This window comes from Anguilla rostrata, chromosome 11, assembly GCF_018555375.3.
Source record: "Anguilla rostrata isolate EN2019 chromosome 11, ASM1855537v3, whole genome shotgun sequence".
NCBI classification, from domain to species: Eukaryota; Metazoa; Chordata; class Actinopteri; order Anguilliformes; family Anguillidae; genus Anguilla; species Anguilla rostrata.
Genome location: NC_057943.1, coordinates 1,258,970 through 1,278,969, shown reverse-complemented (window position 1 = coordinate 1,278,969; position 20,000 = coordinate 1,258,970). Strand labels below are relative to the sequence as shown.

Here is a 20,000-nt window from a genome sequence, read left to right as displayed (position 1 = left end):
CATACAGACTGGCATCCAGTCAGCATCCCTCCTTATCTTTGACTGACAGCTAAGAGAAAGCTTGCCTAGTTCAGCAGTCACTGAAGCAAACGGGTTAAGCTAACGGGCTACGCTAACAGGTGTAACACTGGTGTGTGATACAGGCTAAGCTAACGGGTGTAACACTGTGTGCAATACAGGCTAAGCTAACGGGCTACGCTAACGAGTGTAACACCGGTGCGTGATACAGGCTAAGCTAACAGGTGTAACACCGGTGCGTGATACAGGCTAAGCTAACAGGTGTAACACCAGTGTGTGATACAGGCTATGCTAATGGGCTATGCTAACGGGTGTAACACCGGTGCGTGATACAGGCTAAGCTAACGGGCTACGCTAACTGGTGTAACACCGGTGCGTGATACAGGCTAAACTAACAGGTGTGTGATACAGGCTTTGCTAACGGGCTACGCTAACTGGTATAACACTGGTGTGTGATGGAAACGCAGTGGGGCTACAGTGGTTCTTTCTGTGCTAAGCAGGAGCAGGGCATTTACACCATCAGGGAGATCCTGGAGGACTGCTGGGACCATGACCCCGAGGCCCGACTGACCGCCCAGGGTGCCGCCGAGCGATTGGCTACCCTCGCGCCCTGACGGCGTGTGATTGGTGGTTGACCCCTCTACAGCTGGGGTTGCAGGTGCCCATGAAGGGAAGCCCTGTTCATTTTCACATTTTTCACCGAGCGCCACTTTGGCGACAGACAAACTGTCGGAGCCCTGTCTCTGGAAACGATGAGGCTGGTCACCTGACCGTTCCCACCACAACACACCTGTACCTGCTCTACAGATCTCTCTCTATAACACAGCCATATGTCACACTTATAATACAGATCTCTCTCTGTAACACAACCATATCTCACACTTATAATATAGATCTCTCTCTATAACAGCCATACTGTATCTCACACTTATAATACAGATCTCTCTATAACAGCCATACTGTATCTCACACTTATAATACAGATCTCTCTCTATAACAGCCATATGTCACACTTGTAAACACATGTATCTGGTCTATAGATCTCTCACTCTTTGGTTCCACGGTTCGGTTTTCTTTGTTTTTCATATTTAATTAAAGCGCTTTTGTGATGACTGGTTAATTTTTTATGTTGGGAAAATCTAAAATATGAATTGTGATTGGTCAGAATAAATGGGCAGCTGGCTTTCCTCCTCCCCCCTGTACTGCGGTTGTGTGGTAGCAAAGGTTTTATATTGCTTCATGTGTTTCCACACCTAATGTGTCAAGCGGTAACGTCATGTCCATTTTCCTGATTCCTTGCAAAGCCAATGTCTTTTCTTCTGTGTTAAATACTGAACATGTCACCAAAAATGCCCTTTTGATACAAATGTTAGTTATTAACACTGCAGGCTGATTCTGTGATGACTGTCTAATCTCTGCACCCTGAATGTCTGGAAGTGCTGCTTGTGTACTGACTCACAGGAAGTGCTACTTGTGTACTGCCCCACAGGAAGTGCTACTTGTGTACTGACTCACAGGAAGTGCTGCTTGAGTACTGACTCACTGGAAGTGCTGCTTGAGTACTGACTCACAGGAAGTGCTACTTGTGTACTGACTCACAGGAAGTGCTGCTTGTGTACTGACTCACAGGAAGTGCTTCTGTGTCTATCTGACTTGCAGGAAGTCCCAAGCTAATTTCTCTCAAGATGTGCCGTCGTTGTCTCTGCCTCCAGGGTGTTGCTTTTCGCTCAAGGGAGATGCCTGGTGTACACTACAGGGTGTATTTAGAGACTGGGGCGGCCGGAGTGCATGTGGTACTGTGGATGTGCTGCTTGTATACTGACTCACAGGAAGTGCTGCTTGTGTACTGACTCACAGGAAGTGCTACTTGTGTACAGACTCACAGGAAGTGCTACTTGTGTACAGACTCACAGGCAGTGCTGCTTGTGTACTGACTCACAGGAAGTGCTACTTGTGTACTGACTCACAGGAAGTGCTGCTTGTGTACTGACTCACAGGAAGTGCTACTTGTGTACTGACTCACAGGAAGTGCTGCTTGTGTACTGACTCACAGGAAGTGCTACTTGTGTACTGACTCACAGGAAGTGCTGCTTGTGTACTGACTCACAGGAAGTGCTGCTTGTGTACTGACTCACAGGAAGTGCTGCTTGTGTACTGACTCACAGGAAGTGCTACTTGTGTACTGACTCACAGGAAGTGCTGCTTGTGTACTGACTCACAGGAAGTGCTGTTTGTGTCCTGACTCACAGGAAGCGCTTTCTGTGTCCTGACTCGCAGTCAGTCTCTGCAGAGTAAAGTGCCACACAGAGCTAATTCTCCAAAAATGTGCCAGTCCAGTTTCTCTGCTCTGCTACAGGGTGTTCCTTTTCCGGCAGTGTGGAGATGCCCTGGTGTCACATTTAATGGGTTAATTTAGAGACTGGGGCGGCATGGTGGTGCAATGGGTAGTGCTGTCGTCTCACAGCAAGAAGGTCACGGGTTTGAGTCCCAACCTTGCCTTTTCTGTATGGAGTTTGCACGTTCTCCTCGTGTTCGTGTTGGTTTCCTCTGGGTACTCCGGGTTCCTCCCACAGTACAAAGACGTGCAGGTAGGCTAATAGGAGACTCCAAATTGCCCCTAGGTATGAATGTGTGAGTGAGGTGTGTGTGCTCTGATTGACCCTGATTGGGTAGACTGGCAACCTGTCCAGGGTGTATTCCTGCCTCTAGCCCAGTGCATGCAGGGATAGGCTCCAGCAGGCTCCAGACTAGCTCCAGCACCCCCCGCGACCTTGACCAGGATAAGCGGGTATAGATAAAAAGATGAGTGGATTTCAAGACTGGAAAAGAACAAACAATGAACATCATTTTAATTTACGGTGTCTCCAGTGGAGATCATGTCTCATCTGCTTATTCTGTGTGGAGTTATTTTAATGCAACAGCAGCTCTGTGTATATCTCAGTGTTATATGGGTCTCTCCCACTCAGATGCGCTCTCTGCTCTGGCAGTGGAGGAGAACATCTGTTCCATGTTGAGCGGGTTCCTTCCATTCGCTTGTCTTTTTCAATTTGTGAAGCTGTGAAGGGATTGCCTCCTGTTTACCAAAGAGAGTGCACAAGTGTGTCAGGAACAAAGCAGACCACTGGCATTGCTTATGGAACATCTAACCACAAACAAGATGTTTTTGCACATATTCAGTGGTCTGCTACAACACTGTAGCCATAATATTTGGAGATGGGGGTTTAGGAAGCTCAGACCGAGGGAAGATAGCCGAGTTATTATTCCCTGTCAGTACAAAAATACACAGCTTGCCTCACCAGCCTTTTCCATGCAGCTCTCAACGAGGGTGGACTGCCTTACTTGAGTACAGAATTTTCACTTAGTTGTTGAATTTTGGCCACTTCACTGTTTTTCATCTGGGAAGAGTTTTGAAGAACTCTGCAAAACAGCAGTTAAAAACTGCTGAAATGTTTAGGGTCCTTTTCCATACTGTTTTGTGTGTGTGTGTGTGTGTGCATTTATTTTATTTGTGTTCCCTTTCTCTTTTTTCAAACATTGTCATTAATACAGTTTAAAAAACATTTTAATGTTTACTGTGCTGTACCTTCACTCCGATAACTCGTGATTATATCATTGTGTCAAATATCACAATAAATATTTGTAGGAAAAAATCATACTTGATATCTTAAATTGTCCCCATATCAAATATTAAGACCATGATTAAAAATTATTGAGCACTGTACTATTTAGTTGGAATAATTACCATGATAAACTGATTGTTTTGGTCTTGACAACAGACATAAATTAACATTGTTACCAATGTCTGTAATTATAAGGTTCTTTTTTGGTGGTTAATAAGCCATTATTATGATAAACAAGTATTTGTCATAAGTATTTATGAGCCTATTCTAAAACACGACGTGTCATAATTTATGATTTCGTCTAATAAAATGTAATATTTTGTATTATCGAAAATCTATGTCTTGTGATCAGCAGTGATTGAATAGCGTAATCCTTATTTTATAGTGCCTTATAATAAAACTGTGTTCATTTATTTTATAATGGCGCATGTACTCCGAAAATACAATATCCGATGAGCACGCAGGAGGGGGGCGCGTCTGCGAGATCTTTATCCCACCATTTTACCCAGGGAGGAGGGTCGGGTTAAAGGTGAAAGTTGAGAGGTGCAAGTTTTGTTGTCTTTGTGCAAAGAGTGGAGCACGATCTCGTACAGTCACTCTCCCCTCTTCCCCGGATCCTTTTAAAACTCTCCCCCTGGGTTCATACCCTCCCGAACCTCTCCCCTTCTGCCCTTAAGACCCTCCCCTCCCCTGCTCACCGCTCAAGGACCAGATCAGGTAAGAAGACTTTTTTTGCATTTATTTTTCGGAGTGAAAGAGAGGGTTAACGCGCAGCCACTATGAGTTTCCACCGTCAGGCTGCGAGCTGCGTTACCAGGCCTCGGCAGCACTAATGCGGGATACTAAGCGGCAGTTACTACCCGATGCAACGGTTCTCAACCCCTATGAATTAAAGCTAGGCTACTTTGCTAGCTGGCTAACAGAACTGTGTACTTTTCACAGATTTACCTGTTAATTTACCCCATAAGTAGCATAGACGGCTAGCTGGATCCATGTCAGTTATTGTAGGTATTTTGATTTACTGTGTGAACAAGGCTCTGGTGAGCATGCTGCTTAGCTATCGCTAGCTAACGTATACGCCCCTCAGTGGCTATCTGGCTGGTTACCCTAATAGCTAGCTAGCTAGCTGCCAGTGCAATGCTTGCTAGCTAGTCGGCTAACTGCAAGCGATCAGAAAATGTGCATTTAAAGATAGACTAGTGGGCTAATCTAATTTCAATCCGGGATTTTCATTGTGTGGCTGAACTATCATGCGATTGCAATTAATATGACAGCTTCGCAGCTCGGGCAGCTGCTAGACTATCTTACCTAAATAAAGTGAACATTTCAATGAGCTGAATTATTTGTTCCGCTCTTTTAGCTGAGTTGGCTGGTTGACTTTCTAAGGACATGTCGATGGTGAAAAATGAAACTATGACTTCTGCCTTCCCAGATTTAGATTTAATCCTTCTTGCTAGAATTAGCCAGTAAACCACATGCAACAGCTAAGCAGCAATCTTATCCATGCTCACGCTACAATAACACGCACTTCTTACTGTAATTTATTTATTTCCAAAAATGTCTCCCAACACTGCGAATCACAGTCTCGCACAAGGCCCAACTGTACCTGGCATTAAGGTTGCCCGTGTGGAGCTTAGGCTGCTTGTAAACACATTTGCTAGCGACCGGATAGAGGACGCTTCAAATCGTTTTAATTATCTTTAAGTTTAGCTCGCCATTTAGTTGCATTGTAGCAAAACGAATTTGATATGGTGTTCATTTTCGGTCTTTTTGATGAAAAACTTTGGTTTCATCAACTGTTCGTAAACTTATTGGTTTTCTGCTTAGCAAGCTAACGTTAGCTAGCCGGCCATTCAGCCGCACGTATGACGTTTTGCTAGCAAGCTAGCTAGTTAGGTCGTCTAGCCCATAGACTAGCTACCTTGTGCGTTAGTGCAAGCAATGTGATGTCATTTTGTTTGTTTTCTGTTATGATGTCCAGGTTGAGTTTTGTACGGAAATGTTGCCTAGATATGTATAGGGTATACAAGTTGTGTATTCAAAAAAAGTTCGCAAGTTGACAACTTTCCTCCATCAATTTGACTAACTTGCCTCAGACTATAACAGTAGAAGACCTTGAGGACAGCGTATTTGCCCAGATGAACTGCCTCTGGGTGGAATTTAAATAAAAAACCCTTTACTTTAAATATACTACGCACACTGCGAGGTTAATCTCCAGTTTTACGGCTACACCGTCCATCTGTATTTTGTCCTTCTCATGTCTATCTCTGTCTCTCCCCGACTTTAAGTTCCAGCTCCTGTGACCAAAGACTGCCGTTCTTGCCCCCTTAGCTGAGCTACCCTGTCCCGACGTTGCAGGAATGGACTCCGGTGTGATTGAAGGAGGGCTCAATGTAACCCTAACCATCAGATTGCTTATGCACGGCAAGGTGGGGAATCATGTCGGGTTCACGGCGATGATAATGATGGTTATGATGGTGACTTAATATGGCCCACAAGCCCTTTTTCTGGTCCAAAACGGTCCTTCTTTAAAGCCATGTTTTAACGAGACGTGGCCTAAATATTGAACCAGGACAGTGACTGTTGTTAACCAAAAATACTGTTGTCTTCTGTTACTTGAGCCAAGGTTGACTTTATATGTATCCTTTAATACATGTCCCCTAGAATGGATTCCTGACTGTCCTGGTTACCTGACTTTTGCGTAAATGTCTAAAGGTGAAGTACGATTCACGGGGTTTTTCGTGTTTGTCTCTCTGTAGGAAGTTGGAAGCATCATCGGTAAGGTGAGTGATATTTCCCCCTGATTTCTTTCCTGCAGTTGTCCAAATGGCATCCTGTCCTTGCTGAATATCATATATAATTCATTACTTTTTTATTTGCAGAAGGGTGAGTCTGTGAAGAAGATGAGAGAAGAGGTAAGCCATTAAAAATACATATGTATGTTTTATTTAGCTTTTTCAGTCTCTTAAATGGATAAGAACAGCTCAGATGTTTGCATACCACTGTATTTAATGCACTGGATGGTTAACACTGGCCACAATGGAGGTGTGCAGTTGGTGGGATTGTTCCAAAAAATCCTCTTATCGCTCTGGTTACAGCGATAAGATGGGCCTATAAATATAATAACGTATTCCCAAAAATATGTACGTCTTTTTCCTGAAATTTGATTTTGTTTATAGTCAACTTTAATAGTGATTGCCAGACACGCACAAAGATATAAAAGTAATTTCTAAGACGTTCTTTCAGAAATCACTCTGAGAAACATCAGAACGGTTTTAAAAAAGCTAGTGGAGGAAAAAGCTGCCTCAGCCTGAAAGCCCTGAGCTCATTGGCTGCCTGCCATTCCAAACTTCCTCTTTGCGATGTCCTCTCATCCAATCAGATATTTCCCCTCAAGGTCATAAGTAGACAAACAGACCAACAAAAGCAAAGTGCTGACCTGGCTATGTGCCTTTCCTCCTCCTCCCCCACCTCCACCTCAACGTGGAATTTCAGTGGAAATGTGAACAACTGAGAATCTGTGATCAGGATGGGGGAGGGGTGGGGTGAGGAGGACCTATGGGCAGGAGGAGTGAAATTTGAGAGGGTGTGAGCCCTGGGGGAAAGTTTTAAAATGGTGTGTGTTCTACAGAGTGGTGCCCGCATCAACATCTCTGAAGGGAATTGTCCAGAGAGGATCATTACTCTGGCAGGGCCCACCACAGCCATCTTTAAAGCCTTCTCCATGATCATAGAGAAGCTGGAGGAGGTACGTCGCACCCCCACCTATCCCCGTCCCCTCTGCCGAATACACACCTGTACCCATGAGCCGGGCGGCCTGAAACGGCTCAGAGGGGTTTATCTGCGGCAGCCCCCCCCAGTCCTGTGGACGGGGGCCGGGCTGATGAACTGCCGCCTGAGCCGTGGTGGGCGGGCGTGATGTCCTCTGAGCCGTCTTTTTTTAGGCTACAGCAGTCATGTGACCCGCGCGCCTGATGATATCAGAAGGTCGTGCAGCTGTGTGGAGTGCGTGACCTCTGTCCCAGACCGTGCGTGCGGACAGTAGGTGAGGAGACGGTGTTTGTTCTTTCCGCTGTCCTGTCTGACTGCATCTTCCTCCTCCTCCTCCCCCTCCTCCAGGACATCAGCAGCGCCATGACCAACAGCACGGCCACCAGCAAGCCGCCGGTGACGCTGCGCATCGTGGTCCCCGCCAGCCAGTGCGGCTCCCTCATCGGCAAGGGCGGCTGCAAGATCAAAGAGATCAGAGAGGTGGGTGTGGCCACCGCGGGGGAGGGGCCTGACTGCTGGAGGGTCTGAGCGCGGGTGGGCTGAGGCTTCAGAGAGGTGGGTAAGTCCAGGTGAGGAGAGAGGGGTCGGACAGGTAAGGGGTCAGAGATGGGTGCTGGTTCGTACATGTATGCCAGAATGACTGCACACGGGTGCCCCTCCTTTTATGAGTTTAGCTCCTATTAACTATTTTAATGATGGAACTAATGGGTTGCCAGGTTTTAACTGTGACCCCCCCCCATCCTGCAGTCCACAGGAGCTCAGGTTCAGGTTGCAGGGGACATGCTGCCCAACTCCACGGAGCGAGCGATCACCATCGCTGGGACGCCCCAGTCCATCATCGAGTGCGTGAAGCAGATCTGCGTGGTTATGCTGGAGGTGGGTCAGAACTGGTCAGAACCGGCTAGAACTGGTCAGAACTGGCCAGAACCAGCCGGTTCTCTGCATTAACAGCTTTCACACACATCAGGTACCGCAGGCTGACGGTCTCACCGCAGGAGGGGTTTGGCCTTGTTTTAGCACCGTGGGTTTCGGCTGTTATTCGGTGGAATGATGTCATTCATACGCTTCTCTGCTTTACTGCCCTAAAAGCAGAAGCGCTTATCCACAGTGTCTTACTGTGCAAACGTCAGGGGCGAAGGGCAGTAATTCCCCAGACAGAAAGTGCAAGAAGTGCACATTCGATTGACAAGTTGCAACCACCGTGTTTAACATTAACATAAAGTTATAACAAACAAGAGCAAAACTACCCTAATGAACATCAAACTAATGAACAGCAAAGAACCAGATCTCTGAAATGGACAAAACATTTTTTATACCTGCATCAGTGCAAGTTTACAATTCACTGACCTGAGCTACATTTATTCTGTAAGAAATGGATGAAGCAATGTAGTCTTGCTTAAATGATGCACTTTTCAGAGACCAATCTCATCATCGAATTACCTTCTGTCATCTAGCTGAAATTGGCATTTCACACAGTCATTACATTATTGCATAGTATGTGATGTTTGTTGTTCATATAGCTTTTTAAAATGTACTCAGTAAAATGAGTGGTTTAATCCCAGCTGTAAGATGAGAGACCTGTTCTGGGAGCAGGCAGTACTCACCTGCAGTACTCACCTGCAGCACAGCCAGCTGTAAGATGAGACCTGTTCTGGGGGCAGGCAGTACTCACCTGCAGTACTCACCTGCAGTACCTACCTGCAGCACAGCCAGAGGAACAGGGGTGACAGACAGGCCAACTTTCATGCCGTTAATAACTAAAGATAATTAATGGACTCTCATCTAACCTGTCTATGTGTGAAATATCACTCTGATGTCATGTTTTTTTTTGGTTTATTTAAAGACACAGCTGCTTGTAGCTGTAGAATGTGGGCACTATATAAGGGCATCATGGCAGCACAAATCATTTCTGCACTGTCAGAAAATTACCTCTAGGAGGTGCTACGACACCAGTACGCACAAGTACTGTGATGTCATACCAGTATTGTGATGTCATTGCCCGCTCATGTAGGTGACTTCCCCAAACGTAATATGCCATGGAAGTACCACTGTCACTGGGGGACAAATCACAGAAATCAACATGGCTACTTGTTTTTCCACCACTGCACTCAACCATTCCGGCAGGGAAATCTGCACTTTCCTTTTTTAAAAATAGTTTATTTTAACGGGGATGCCCCGTTGATATTTACGTCTCATTTACAAGTGAGCCCTGGCCCCAACAGCACCTTGCATGAAGTTGCCACATTTACATAAAATACAGACTGACAATCAGAAGATTTAAAAGAGCAAAGTTTCTGTTTTATTCATTTTATTTCATGTTCCATAACTACTTGCTAATGTTACCATGTACCAGCTAGTTTGCTGACTAGGCTAAGAATAATTTTTTTTAGCCAAGTAGCCGACAAACATGCTAACATCAGCCTACCTAAACGACTGAATAAATAAAGGCAGCGATAGATGTTTTATGTGGGGATGGGGGTGGTAAAGGGTAACATAATGAAAACCGTTAGCGTTTCCTGGGCAGTACAGCAGTTTACTGAGCTCTGTTAGTTTAGCTCATCATTATAAAGTGCTGGAGGTGTTTGTGGAGGTGTAACTGACTTCATTATCCTCTCTCTCTCTGCAGTCGCCCCCAAAGGGTGTGACCATCCCATACAGACCCAAACCTTCAGGCTCACCGGTTATTTTTGCAGGAGGACAGGTAACTGGGGGCTGGGGGGGGGGGTGCAGGGGTGTGTATGAGCAGGTTCAATGGAGTCATGTTTAAATGAGTGGGTGTTTTAGTCCTGTTGGTATGAGCAGTTTAATGGAGTCATGTTTAAATGAGTGGGTGTTTTAGTCCTGTTCGTTTGAGCAGTTTAATGGAGTCATGTTTAAATGAGTGGGTGTTTTAGTCCTGTTGGTATGAGCAGGTTTAATGAAGCTCAGAGCCACAGGCCCAGCGCTGCTTCTCTCCTGAACCCTGCGTTCTCGTTTCAGGCGTATGCCGTCCAAGGGCAGCATGCGATCCCACAGCCTGATGTAAGTGAAGCAGCTTTCCTCCTCCTCCTCCTCTTCCTCACCCACTAGATGGGCTGAGACCAGTAGGCAGTGGCTGCCGTGCTGCTGGGCACAGGTGTAAATGCCACTGGCAATGCCAGGGCTTACAGGGTGGATGTTGGCGAAGAGTGGAACTCAACACTAGATCCCGATTCAAATAAGCCTTTGAATGATTCGCACTGCATCATGTGCTGTGTATCCATGTGTCTCTACAGACATTACCAGTCTGTATGAATGTGTATGAATCTACTCACAGTCTGAAGGATCATGTACTATGCACAGTAATGCATTTTCTCTCTTTCTCTCTTTATCTCTCTCCCTCCCTCTCTCTCCACAGCTCACCAAACTGCACCAGCTGGCCATGCAGCAGAGCCCTTTTCCATTGGCTCCCAGCAGTCAGGGCTTCACTGGTTAGTACCTGAAACTGTGCGCGTGTGTGTGCGTGCGTGTGTGTGCGTGCGTGTGTGCGCGTGTGCGTGTGCGCGTGTGCGTGCGTGCGTGCGTGCGTGCGTGCGTGATGGCTCTAAGCATTTACAATTTGAATGACCATTTATTACTGGCTCTAGGTTGTAGAAGGGCCGACACAGTGTTAACCCTCCTGTTATGTTGCGGGTCAAATTGAAATCTAGGAAAAATACTTAAAATTATTTTTTCAGTATGAAACTTCTTCTACTGGCCTTAATTAGTGTAATCAACATTTTAAATGAAAATGGTTCATTTCATGTATTTGCAAACCCCCCCTGTATGGGGATTGACCCGGGAACATTTTTGCTGTACCTAAAAAATGAACAGAACAGGAGGGTTAAAGGTGTGAACATTTTTTTTTTCAGCAGGTATGGACACCTCCGCCCAGACGGGGTCCCACGAGCTCACCATTCCAAACGACGTGAGTGCCTCTCGGCTCTGTCCTCGGGCCCATTTGGGTTCGTATTGAGCTGTTAATTACGGATGGAGTGTACAAGGATGAATTAAAATTTTTTTCGTGTTTTCAAACATGAAATTACAGACCTTTAATTCCATATTTAACGGTGTGCTACTTAAGAGAAAACGGGAGCTGGTGTTTTAATCAGGCTGCTGGGAGGCCGTCTGGCTCGGGGGCTGGGCTCCAGTGTGAAAGTGTGTTCATTAAGCTCCTCACTCAGGCCTTCAAGCAGGCCATACAGGAGGAGAGGAGCGGTGTTCCAGGGCATTCAACGATACAGCGCTCTGGTTTGGTGTCCTGTCTGATACCCTTCTCCCTCTCTCTCTTCCTCCCTCCCTTCCTCTCTCCATCCTTCCCTCCCTCCCTCCCTCCTGTAGCTGATCGGCTGCATCATCGGTCGTCAGGGCGCCAAGATTAACGAGATTCGGCAGATGTCAGGGGCTCAGATCAAGATCGCCAACCCGGTGGAGGGGTCCTCGGACCGGCAGGTCACCATAACGGGTTCGGCCGCCAGCATCAGCCTGGCCGAGTACCTCATCAACGCACGGTAAGCCGGCTCGGGGGGGCAGGTGGGGGTGGGAACAGATTTCTGTCATCATACGTACCTGTGGTACCCCACCTTTCATCAGCAGTGGTGATTTTTAGTGCTGTGATTGTTTAGCACTGTGATTGTTAGCGCTGTGATTGTTTAGTGCTGTGATTGTTAGCTCTGTGATTGTTAGCGCTGTGATTGTTTAGTGCTGTGATTGTTAGCGCTGTGATTGTTTAGCACTGTGATTGTTAGCGCTGTGATTGTTTAGTGCTGTGATTGTTAGCGCTGTGATTGTTTAGTGCTGTGATTGTTAGCTCTGTGATTGTTAGCTCTGTGATTGTTAGCGCTGTGATTGTTTAGTGCTGTGATTGTTAGCTCTGTGATTGTTAGCACTGTGATTTTTAGCGCTGTGATTGTTAGCGCTGTGATTTTTAGCGGTGTGATTGCTAGTGCTGTGATTTTTAGTGCTGTGATTGCTAGCGCTGTGATTGTTTAGCGCTGTGATTGTTAGCACTGTGATTTTTAGCGCTGTGATTGTTAACGCTGGTTTTTTCTGGTCTTTCAGACTCTCATCTGAAGCGACTGGACTGGCGACCAACTAGCGCTGGAGCCTGTGCTGGCTCCGGCCCCTCGCTTCACCATCAGGCCATTTACTGTAGCCAGGCAACAATCTGCTATCACCCCATCGACACACATCACCCACGTCATATTTATTACTCTGCCAGGGTCTTAATTCCCTTTTAATTCCAGGATTTTAATATTTCGGTTTTATGTTTTTTTTTTTCTATTAATATTATTTTATTGGTCCACTCCCTTCTCCGTTCATCATCAGATAGAGTGCAGGTGGAAAAATCTGAATTGGCCTAAAAAATATTGCATCAGATTTTTCTACAAAAAAATTATTTTTTATTTTTTTAAAACTGAAAAGGCAAAATAAAAAACAATAGATTCTGGACTGTTTTCTCTGTTCTTCTCATTTGGCTGCGTTCATATTTGTTTGTACTCAGTCCTACAGCACCTGGTACTTGCTGATCTCGCATTTTTAGTGGAAGCCAAACTTTTTGAACTCTGGAGATCCCCAAACCCTTTATCACCTGGAAATAATGCTGCAGTGCTCTCTCTCAGATACCCTTGGTATGATGTACAGGAATTGCAAACTAACATGTTAAAAAATGATGTTTTTTTTGTTGTTTTTTTTTTTTAAAGTGGGTATGAAATATATATATATGTAGGGGGGTTATTTTAACAGTGTTTGTGTCACCTTTAATTTAATGTTTAGCTTTTCTCCTTGTCATTCCTGTTATGTCACCCTGTTTTTTCGGGGAGCAGTGAGGAGGAGCTTTGGAATATAAGGGGGGGGGGGGTAGGAGGAGGACGGGGTCTGGCTGCAGGCGGTGTTTTTTTTCCTAAATGCAGACGCATACTACAAAGTTAATACGTTGGAATATTTGTTTTAAAATAGAGAAATATTTTTTTTAACTACAAGGCTGCTGGGAGCTGGAAATGGGGGGTGGGGGTGGGGGGGTGAGATTTGGGTGTAAGACGGGTATGTCTACATATGATAAGACTGAAAGTGAGAATTTAAATGAGAAGTTACGGGAAACTATAGAAGTAACACTAGAATTCCTGCTCTTTCCTTCACTTGAGTCAGATTTTATTTTTTATTATTCTTTGCAGGAAAAAGAAACTCCCTTTTTTGTTTTTGTGCACGTTTTCAAAGAGATTGTAGACCTGGGTGTCACAGAATTGTTGAAAAATTAAATCCAGAATTAAAAAGATGTGAAATGCTGAAAAAACTTTGATTCTGGAAATTATTTCAGGTTTTCAGTGGAAATTGTATGTAAACATAATAATTGCATTGTGAGTGGTGTTAAAAGGTAAATATTTAACGATATCAGCTGGGTGTTCTATCATATGTATAATATTAATAATTCAGTATTAACCGTGATGAAGATGGTTTTCTTCATTGATCATTGTCCATTCCCTCCTTAACAGGAAAGGGCCTGTTTGGCATGTAGAATCTGCCTGTAAGTAAAAATTTATTTAGCACCTTTCAAGAACAAATTCAAAAAATTCACCTGCTCCAGAGGAGCATAAAATAAAAATGGACATAAAAACAGAAACACAAATACAAAGACCGAACAGGGACTAAATTCCAGCTGGTCTGTGTAGGTCAGTCTTCAGTAGGCCTCAGTGGGCAGCAGAAGTGTCATGCTGAAACAGGAAAGGGGTTTCACCAAACTTGTCACAAAGCACAATTCTCTAGAATGTCATTGCATGCTGTAGCATTAAGATTCCCTCCACTGGAACTATGGGGCCCAGCCCAAACTATGAAAAATAGCCCCAGACCGTTATTCCTCCTCCACCAGACTTTACAGTGGGCACTATTCATTCCGCCAAACTCAGATTCATCTGTCAGACAGCCGGATCGGGAAGCGTGATTCATCAGTCCAGAGAACACGTTTCCACTGCGCCAGAGTCCGATAACGGTGTGCTCTACACCACTCCAGCCAGCGCTTGGCATTGCGAATGGAGATCTTAGGCTTGTGTGTGGCTGCTCAGTCATGAAAATCCATTTCATGAAGCTCTCGACACACAGTTATTGTGCTGATGTTGTTTCCAGAGGTGGTTTGGATCTCTGTAGTGAGTGTTGCAGCCGAGGACAGATGTTTTTTAACATGCTACACAGGACCGCTGTGTGTCCTACCGCTTTGTGGCGGAGCTGTTGTTGCTCCTGTACGTTTCCACTTCACAATAACAGCACTTACAGTTGACTGGGGCAGCTCTAGCAGGGCAAAACTGACTTGTTGGAAAGGTAGCATCCTATGACAGTGCCACATTGAAAGTCACTGAGCTCTTCAGTACGACACATTCTACTGCAAATGTTTATCAATGGAGATTGCATGGCTGTATGCTTGATTTTATGCACCTGTTAGCAGTGGGTGTGGCTGAAATAGCCGAAACCACTAATCAGAAGGCGTGTCCACCTTATATATACATAAACAAAGCATTCATCTAGTTTGTTACATGTTGTGATCTAAACCAGTGTGGTAGTGATGTGCTTCTTCCTACAAAAACACTGTCTCACCTGTCAATATCTTGCAGAGAGGTTCATGCAACATGAAAGCGTAAATGTTTTAGTGTCCTTTTTTTAAAAAAAATTAAAACTGCTACCAGACCTTATAAAGGCTCGTGAAAAGTATACATGTAGCGCGTATAAACCGTGTAAGTGAGCGTAATCTCATGTACAATTCGTTTTGAATCGATTCCGAGATGCGCATTTTGGACGTAGTATCGGCGCTGCCACTAGGTGGAGGTAGCGTTTTATGGGTTCTTTATGGGTTCTGCTCATCGTGGATCGCGTTTCAGTTTTGCTTACGGTTTTCGGTCCTGTTTGTCCACAGTCGTGTACCGTCCTCCGTCTGGCGAAACGCAGGCGGGATTTGCTTCCTACGAAGTCAACACTACAAAGTAAAAGCGTGTCACAGGTAATTCGGTAAAATTATGGATTTCTTACAACTGTGGCAATGGACGTCTGAAGAAAAAACGTGGCAAACTGCTGGCTCACTCGCTAACTAGCTGAAGCACGAAACACACCGGCTAACGTCTGTTAAGTTACCCAGTTAGCGTCAGCAATGAGAGCTAACTAGCTAGTGTGTAACAGCCACTGAAGTTTTCGTAGGTACTTAACTTGCTACGTTAACTTGCTAGCTGGGCTGGCATATATCATGGGATAACCAGCAAGTGCTGTCTCTACATTACGATCATCTACCATTTCTTTCATCTTACCAGTGGCAACATTGAGGCAATTATAATATACAGTTATCTTACCGTTTTCCGAACTCGTTCGGTGTGTTCTTGTGCTGCTGTTTCCCAGGTCCAATGTGTGTGTGAAGTCTCCGATCATGTGTTCGTTGGCTCTTTTCCCTTCCCCGCTGCCCGACGGCCAGGTGACGTTGTATGAGTCCAATAACGAGCTGGTGGCCGGCACCTCCGTGGACAGCTACCCGAAGCAGGTGAGGAATTATCAGCGTTGCTGGGGCAACGCGTAAGTACAGCAGCAACTTGCTGACTAGCTGTTGACAGATCATTTGGTTTCGTAGACCGGACGATACTGTGAAAAAATCCTTCTGATTCATGGAGACGTTCGGAGCGAAGAAGAACAGCGTTACCTGTTCCGAGATATGTTTTGTCTTTTGGTTTGTGCGCCTGTATTCAGTAACTGAATGTGCGTGTGTGTGCGTGCGGATTGTAATCTAAAGGAATGGGACAACCTTCACTTTCGGCGCGATGCTCTGAAGTCACACAGTCACCTGGAGAGCAGCAGCAAGGCCGCCTTCCTGGATCATAAAGACACACTGTGGATGAGGAGTGCTGCAGCGTGGTGTGTATATGTATATATACACACACACACTTACTCTAATACACTGTAACCCTGGTACACACACACTTACTGTAACCCTGGTACACACACACTCACTTACTGTAACCCTGGTACACACACACACTCACTTATTGTAACCCTGGTACACACACACTTACTGTATCCCTGGTACACACACACACACACACACACTCACTTACTGTAATCCTGGTACACACACACACACTCACTTATTGTAACCCTGGTACACACACACACTCACTTACTGTAATCCTGGTACACACACACACACACACTTACTGCAGCCCTGGTACATACACACGCTCACTTACTGTAACCCTGGTACACACACACACACACTCACTTACTATAATCCTGGTACACACACACACACACACACACTTACTGCAGCCCTGGTACATACACACGCACGCTTTTGTGTGCACACGCAGTCACACTGACCCCTGTGCTGATGTGTTTAAGGCGAGACGCTGGCCTCTCTGGGCTGTTTGAGGAAATTGCCAACTCCAGCGAGGGTGAGTGCTGTAAATGTGTGTAATGTGTGTGTGTGTGTGTGTGCGTGCGTGCGTGCATGTGTGTGTAAATGTGTGTTGTGTGTGTGTGTGCGCGTGCGTGTGTGTGAATGTGTGTTGTGTGTGTGTGTGTGTGTGTGTGTGTGTAAATGTGTGTTGTGTGCGTGCGTGTGTGTGTGTGTGTTTTGCGTGTGTGCTTATGTGTGCGTGTGTGTGTGTGTGTAAATGTGTGTTGTGTGTGTGTAAGTGTGTGGGTGTGTGTGTGTGTGTGAGCATGCTGGCTCTGTGTGTGTGTGTGTAATGTGTGTATGTGTGTGTATAATGTGTGTGTGCGTGTGTAATGTGTGTGTAATGTCTGTGTGGGTGTGTAATGTGTGTGTAATTGTAAGTGTTTGTAATGTGTTTGTAATGTGTGTGTAATGTCTGTGTGGGTGTGTAATGTGCGTGTAATTGTGTGTAAGTGTTTGTAATGTGTTTGTAATGTGTTTGTAATGTGTGTTTAAAGTCTGTGTAATGTGTGTATAATGTGTTTGTAATGTCTGTGTAATGTGTGTGTAATGTCTGTGTAATGTGTGTGTAATGTCTGTGTAATGTGTGTGTAATGTCTGTGTGATGTCTGTGTAATGTCTGTGTAATGTCTGTGTAATGTGTGTAATGTGTGTGTTCAGTTCCTAGGTGGCTGACAGTAGGATCTGGCTTCGCTCTGGCTTTACTGCGCTGGGTCTCCTCTTTCCATGGTTCTCTGTTCCCCCATCTTACAGTAAGCTCCGCCCCCACACCGTTCATTATCCCCATCTTACAGTAAGCTCCGCCCCCACACCGTTCATTATCTCCATCTTACAGTAAGCTCCACCCCCACACCATTCATTAACCCCATCTTACAGTAAGCTCCGCCCCCACACCGTTCATTATCCCCATCTTACAGTAAGCTCCGCCCCCACCTCATATCCCCATCTTACAGTAAGCTCCGCCCCACCTTCATTATCCCCATCTTACAGTAAGCTCCGCCCCCACACCATTCATTATCCCCATCTTACAGTAAGCTCCGCCCCCACACCGTTCATTATCCCCATCTTACAGTAAGCTCCGCCCCCACACCGTTCATTATCCCCATCTTACAGTAAGCCCCACCCCCAAACTTTTAATTATCCCCATCTCAAAGTAAGCTCCACCCTACACCTTTATCCCCATCTCACAGTAAGATCTGACTCACACCTTTCTCTATTCCATAATCTCATGGTAAGCCCCGCCCCCCCATTCCTTTCTCTATTCCACAATCCCTTACTGGACCAAACCTGCACTGGAAGAGTCCCTTAACAGGCAGATATACAGGACCTTTTTCAATAACCCAGATTTACAGGGTCATTCTGCACAGAGGGACCTGATTGTGATTGGCTAACTAGTGTTTTCCTGTTTCTGTGCAGCTGAGCACTGAGGACATGGTTGCTGAGTTCTCCCAGGTGCTGGACTGGTGAGTGTCTGTATTTGAGCTGTAGCCTATCACTGAAACAGGGCGTCTGTATCTAAGTTATAGCCTATTACTGAAACAGGGCATATGTATCTACGTTATAGCCTATCACTGAAACAGGGCGTCTATATCTGAGTTATAGCCTATCACTGAAACAGGGCGTCTATATCTGAGTTATAGCCTATCACTGAAACAGGGCGTCTATATCTGAGTTATAGCCTATCACTGAAACAGGGCGTCTATATCTGAGTTATAGCCTATCACTGAAACAGGGCGTCTATATCTGAGCTGTAGCCTGTGTTTGCAGTATTTAGCTGACTCCCTCTCCTGTCCCAGGTCAGACTGCGCGGTTCGGGGGTTCGCCTGGCACCCCCACACTGACAAGTTTGCAGTGGCTCTCCTGGACGACTCCATACGGATCTACAATTCTAAGAGGTATGGGCTCAGCTCAAACCCAGATCCATGGATGATCCATAGACTCTTCCTTTATATTTGAAACATCTTACCCCCCAACTGAGCAACTAAAGTTGCCCGATAAATGTTTCCCAATGTCTTTTCATGCTGGTAAAAGAGTTTCCCTAATGTTATGTGAGAAGTGTTTATCTCCCTCTCCCCCATTCCCCCCTTCCCCTCTCCCTCTCTCTCGTGCCCCCCAGCGCTACCTACCCCACTCTGAAGCACAGGCTACAGCGCAGTGTAGCTGCCCTGCAGTGGAAGCCTCTCTGTGCCACAGCTCTGGCTGTCGCCTGTCACAACTGCCTGCTGGTCTGGCATGTGGACCCCACGTCTCTGTCAACCAGGTCAGTGTCACTTACACACACACACACACACACACACACACACACAGACCCCACGTCCCTGTCAACCAGGTCTGTGTCACTTACACACACACACACACACACACACACAGACCCACGTCTCTTCAACAGTCTGTGTCACTTACACACACACACACACACACCACAGACCCCACATCCCTGTCAACCAGGTCAGTGTCACTTACACACACACACACACACACACACACAGACCCCACGTCTCTGTCAACCAGGTCAGTGTCACTTACACACACACACACACACACAGACCCCACGTCCCTGTCAACCAGGTCTGTGTCACTTACACACACACACACACACACACACACAGACCCCACGACTCTGTCAACCAGGTCTGTGTCACTTACACACACACACACACACACACACACACACACACACAGACCCCACGTCTCTGTCAACCAGGTCAGTGTCACTTACACACACACACACACGCACGCACACACAGACCCCACGTCTCTGTCAACCAGGTCAGTGTCACTTGAATGTTAATGTGATTATGAATATGGATTTTGGTGTTTCAATATGAATATGAACTTGGTCTTGCTGTTTTACTATTAATTTGATTATGAATATGAATTTTGTGTTTCAGTATGAATATTAATGTGATTATGAATATTAATGTGATTATGAATATTAATATGGCGTTGCTCCCCAGGCCCTCCGCTGGCTGTGCGCAGGTGCTCTCCCATCCTGGCCACTCCCCCGTCACCTCCATTGCCTGGGCCCCCAGCGGCTCCGTACTCATCTCTGCCTCCCCCGTCGATACGTCCATGATGGTACAGCCCGACCACACAGACACAGTATAAACATGCCTCCCCGTCGACACATCCATGATGGTACAGCCCGACCACACAGACACAGTATAAACATG

General features: G+C 45.8%; 3 protein-coding genes across 5 annotated transcripts in view; all 3 read left to right on the top strand.

Moving 5' to 3' along the window:
- The window catches only part of LOC135235161 (anti-Muellerian hormone type-2 receptor-like), an 11,878-nt gene extending 10,669 nt beyond the window's left edge, over window positions 1-1,209 (top strand). For both annotated transcript variants that reach the window (XM_064300400.1, XM_064300401.1), the window contains exon 11: window positions 519-1,209. In XM_064300400.1, the coding sequence (XP_064156470.1) occupies window positions 519-632 (114 nt within the window). In that variant the 3' untranslated portion in view covers window positions 633-1,209. The remainder of the gene's footprint in view (window positions 1-518) is intronic.
- Window positions 1,210-4,167: 2,958 nt separating this feature from the next.
- On the top strand, window positions 4,168-13,698 carry pcbp2 (poly(rC) binding protein 2). 2 transcript variants are annotated; one of them, XM_064300399.1, is made up of 13 exons: window positions 4,168-4,355; window positions 5,927-6,067; window positions 6,398-6,421; window positions 6,521-6,553; window positions 7,270-7,386; window positions 7,758-7,889; window positions 8,157-8,285; window positions 10,036-10,110; window positions 10,389-10,430; window positions 10,786-10,858; window positions 11,282-11,334; window positions 11,748-11,917; window positions 12,468-13,698. In XM_064300399.1, the coding sequence occupies exons 2-13, from the start codon at window positions 5,999-6,001 to the stop codon at window positions 12,502-12,504; spliced, it is 954 nt and encodes a 317-aa protein (XP_064156469.1). In that variant the 5' UTR covers window positions 4,168-4,355; window positions 5,927-5,998; the 3' UTR covers window positions 12,505-13,698. The 2 variants fall into 2 exon arrangements, with proteins under 2 accessions (XP_064156469.1, XP_064156468.1); XM_064300398.1 differs by having other exon boundaries at window positions 4,169-4,355; window positions 11,279-11,334.
- Window positions 13,699-15,229: 1,531 nt separating this feature from the next.
- The window catches only part of aaas (achalasia, adrenocortical insufficiency, alacrimia), a 10,702-nt gene continuing 5,931 nt past the window's right edge, over window positions 15,230-20,000 (top strand). The window contains exons 1-9 of the mRNA XM_064300397.1: window positions 15,230-15,390; window positions 15,780-15,918; window positions 16,165-16,286; window positions 16,770-16,822; window positions 17,488-17,579; window positions 18,244-18,290; window positions 18,624-18,722; window positions 18,944-19,087; window positions 19,785-19,905. Coding sequence (XP_064156467.1) covers window positions 15,808-15,918; window positions 16,165-16,286; window positions 16,770-16,822; window positions 17,488-17,579; window positions 18,244-18,290; window positions 18,624-18,722; window positions 18,944-19,087; window positions 19,785-19,905 — 789 coding nt within the window. The 5' untranslated portion in view covers window positions 15,230-15,390; window positions 15,780-15,807. The remainder of the gene's footprint in view (window positions 15,391-15,779; window positions 15,919-16,164; window positions 16,287-16,769; window positions 16,823-17,487; window positions 17,580-18,243; window positions 18,291-18,623; window positions 18,723-18,943; window positions 19,088-19,784; window positions 19,906-20,000) is intronic.

Excerpts from the sequence above, each read along its gene's own strand:
- pcbp2 (XM_064300398.1), top strand. The coding sequence starts at position 5,999 with ATGGACTCCGGTGTGATTGAAGGAGGGCTCAATGTAACCCTAACCATC. Across the intron at positions 6,068-6,397 it reads GATTGCTTATGCACGGCAAG|GAAGTTGGAAGCATCATCGG; the intron begins GTGGGGAATCAT and ends GTCTCTCTGTAG. Across the intron at positions 11,918-12,467 it reads GAGTACCTCATCAACGCACG|ACTCTCATCTGAAGCGACTG; the intron begins GTAAGCCGGCTC and ends CTGGTCTTTCAG.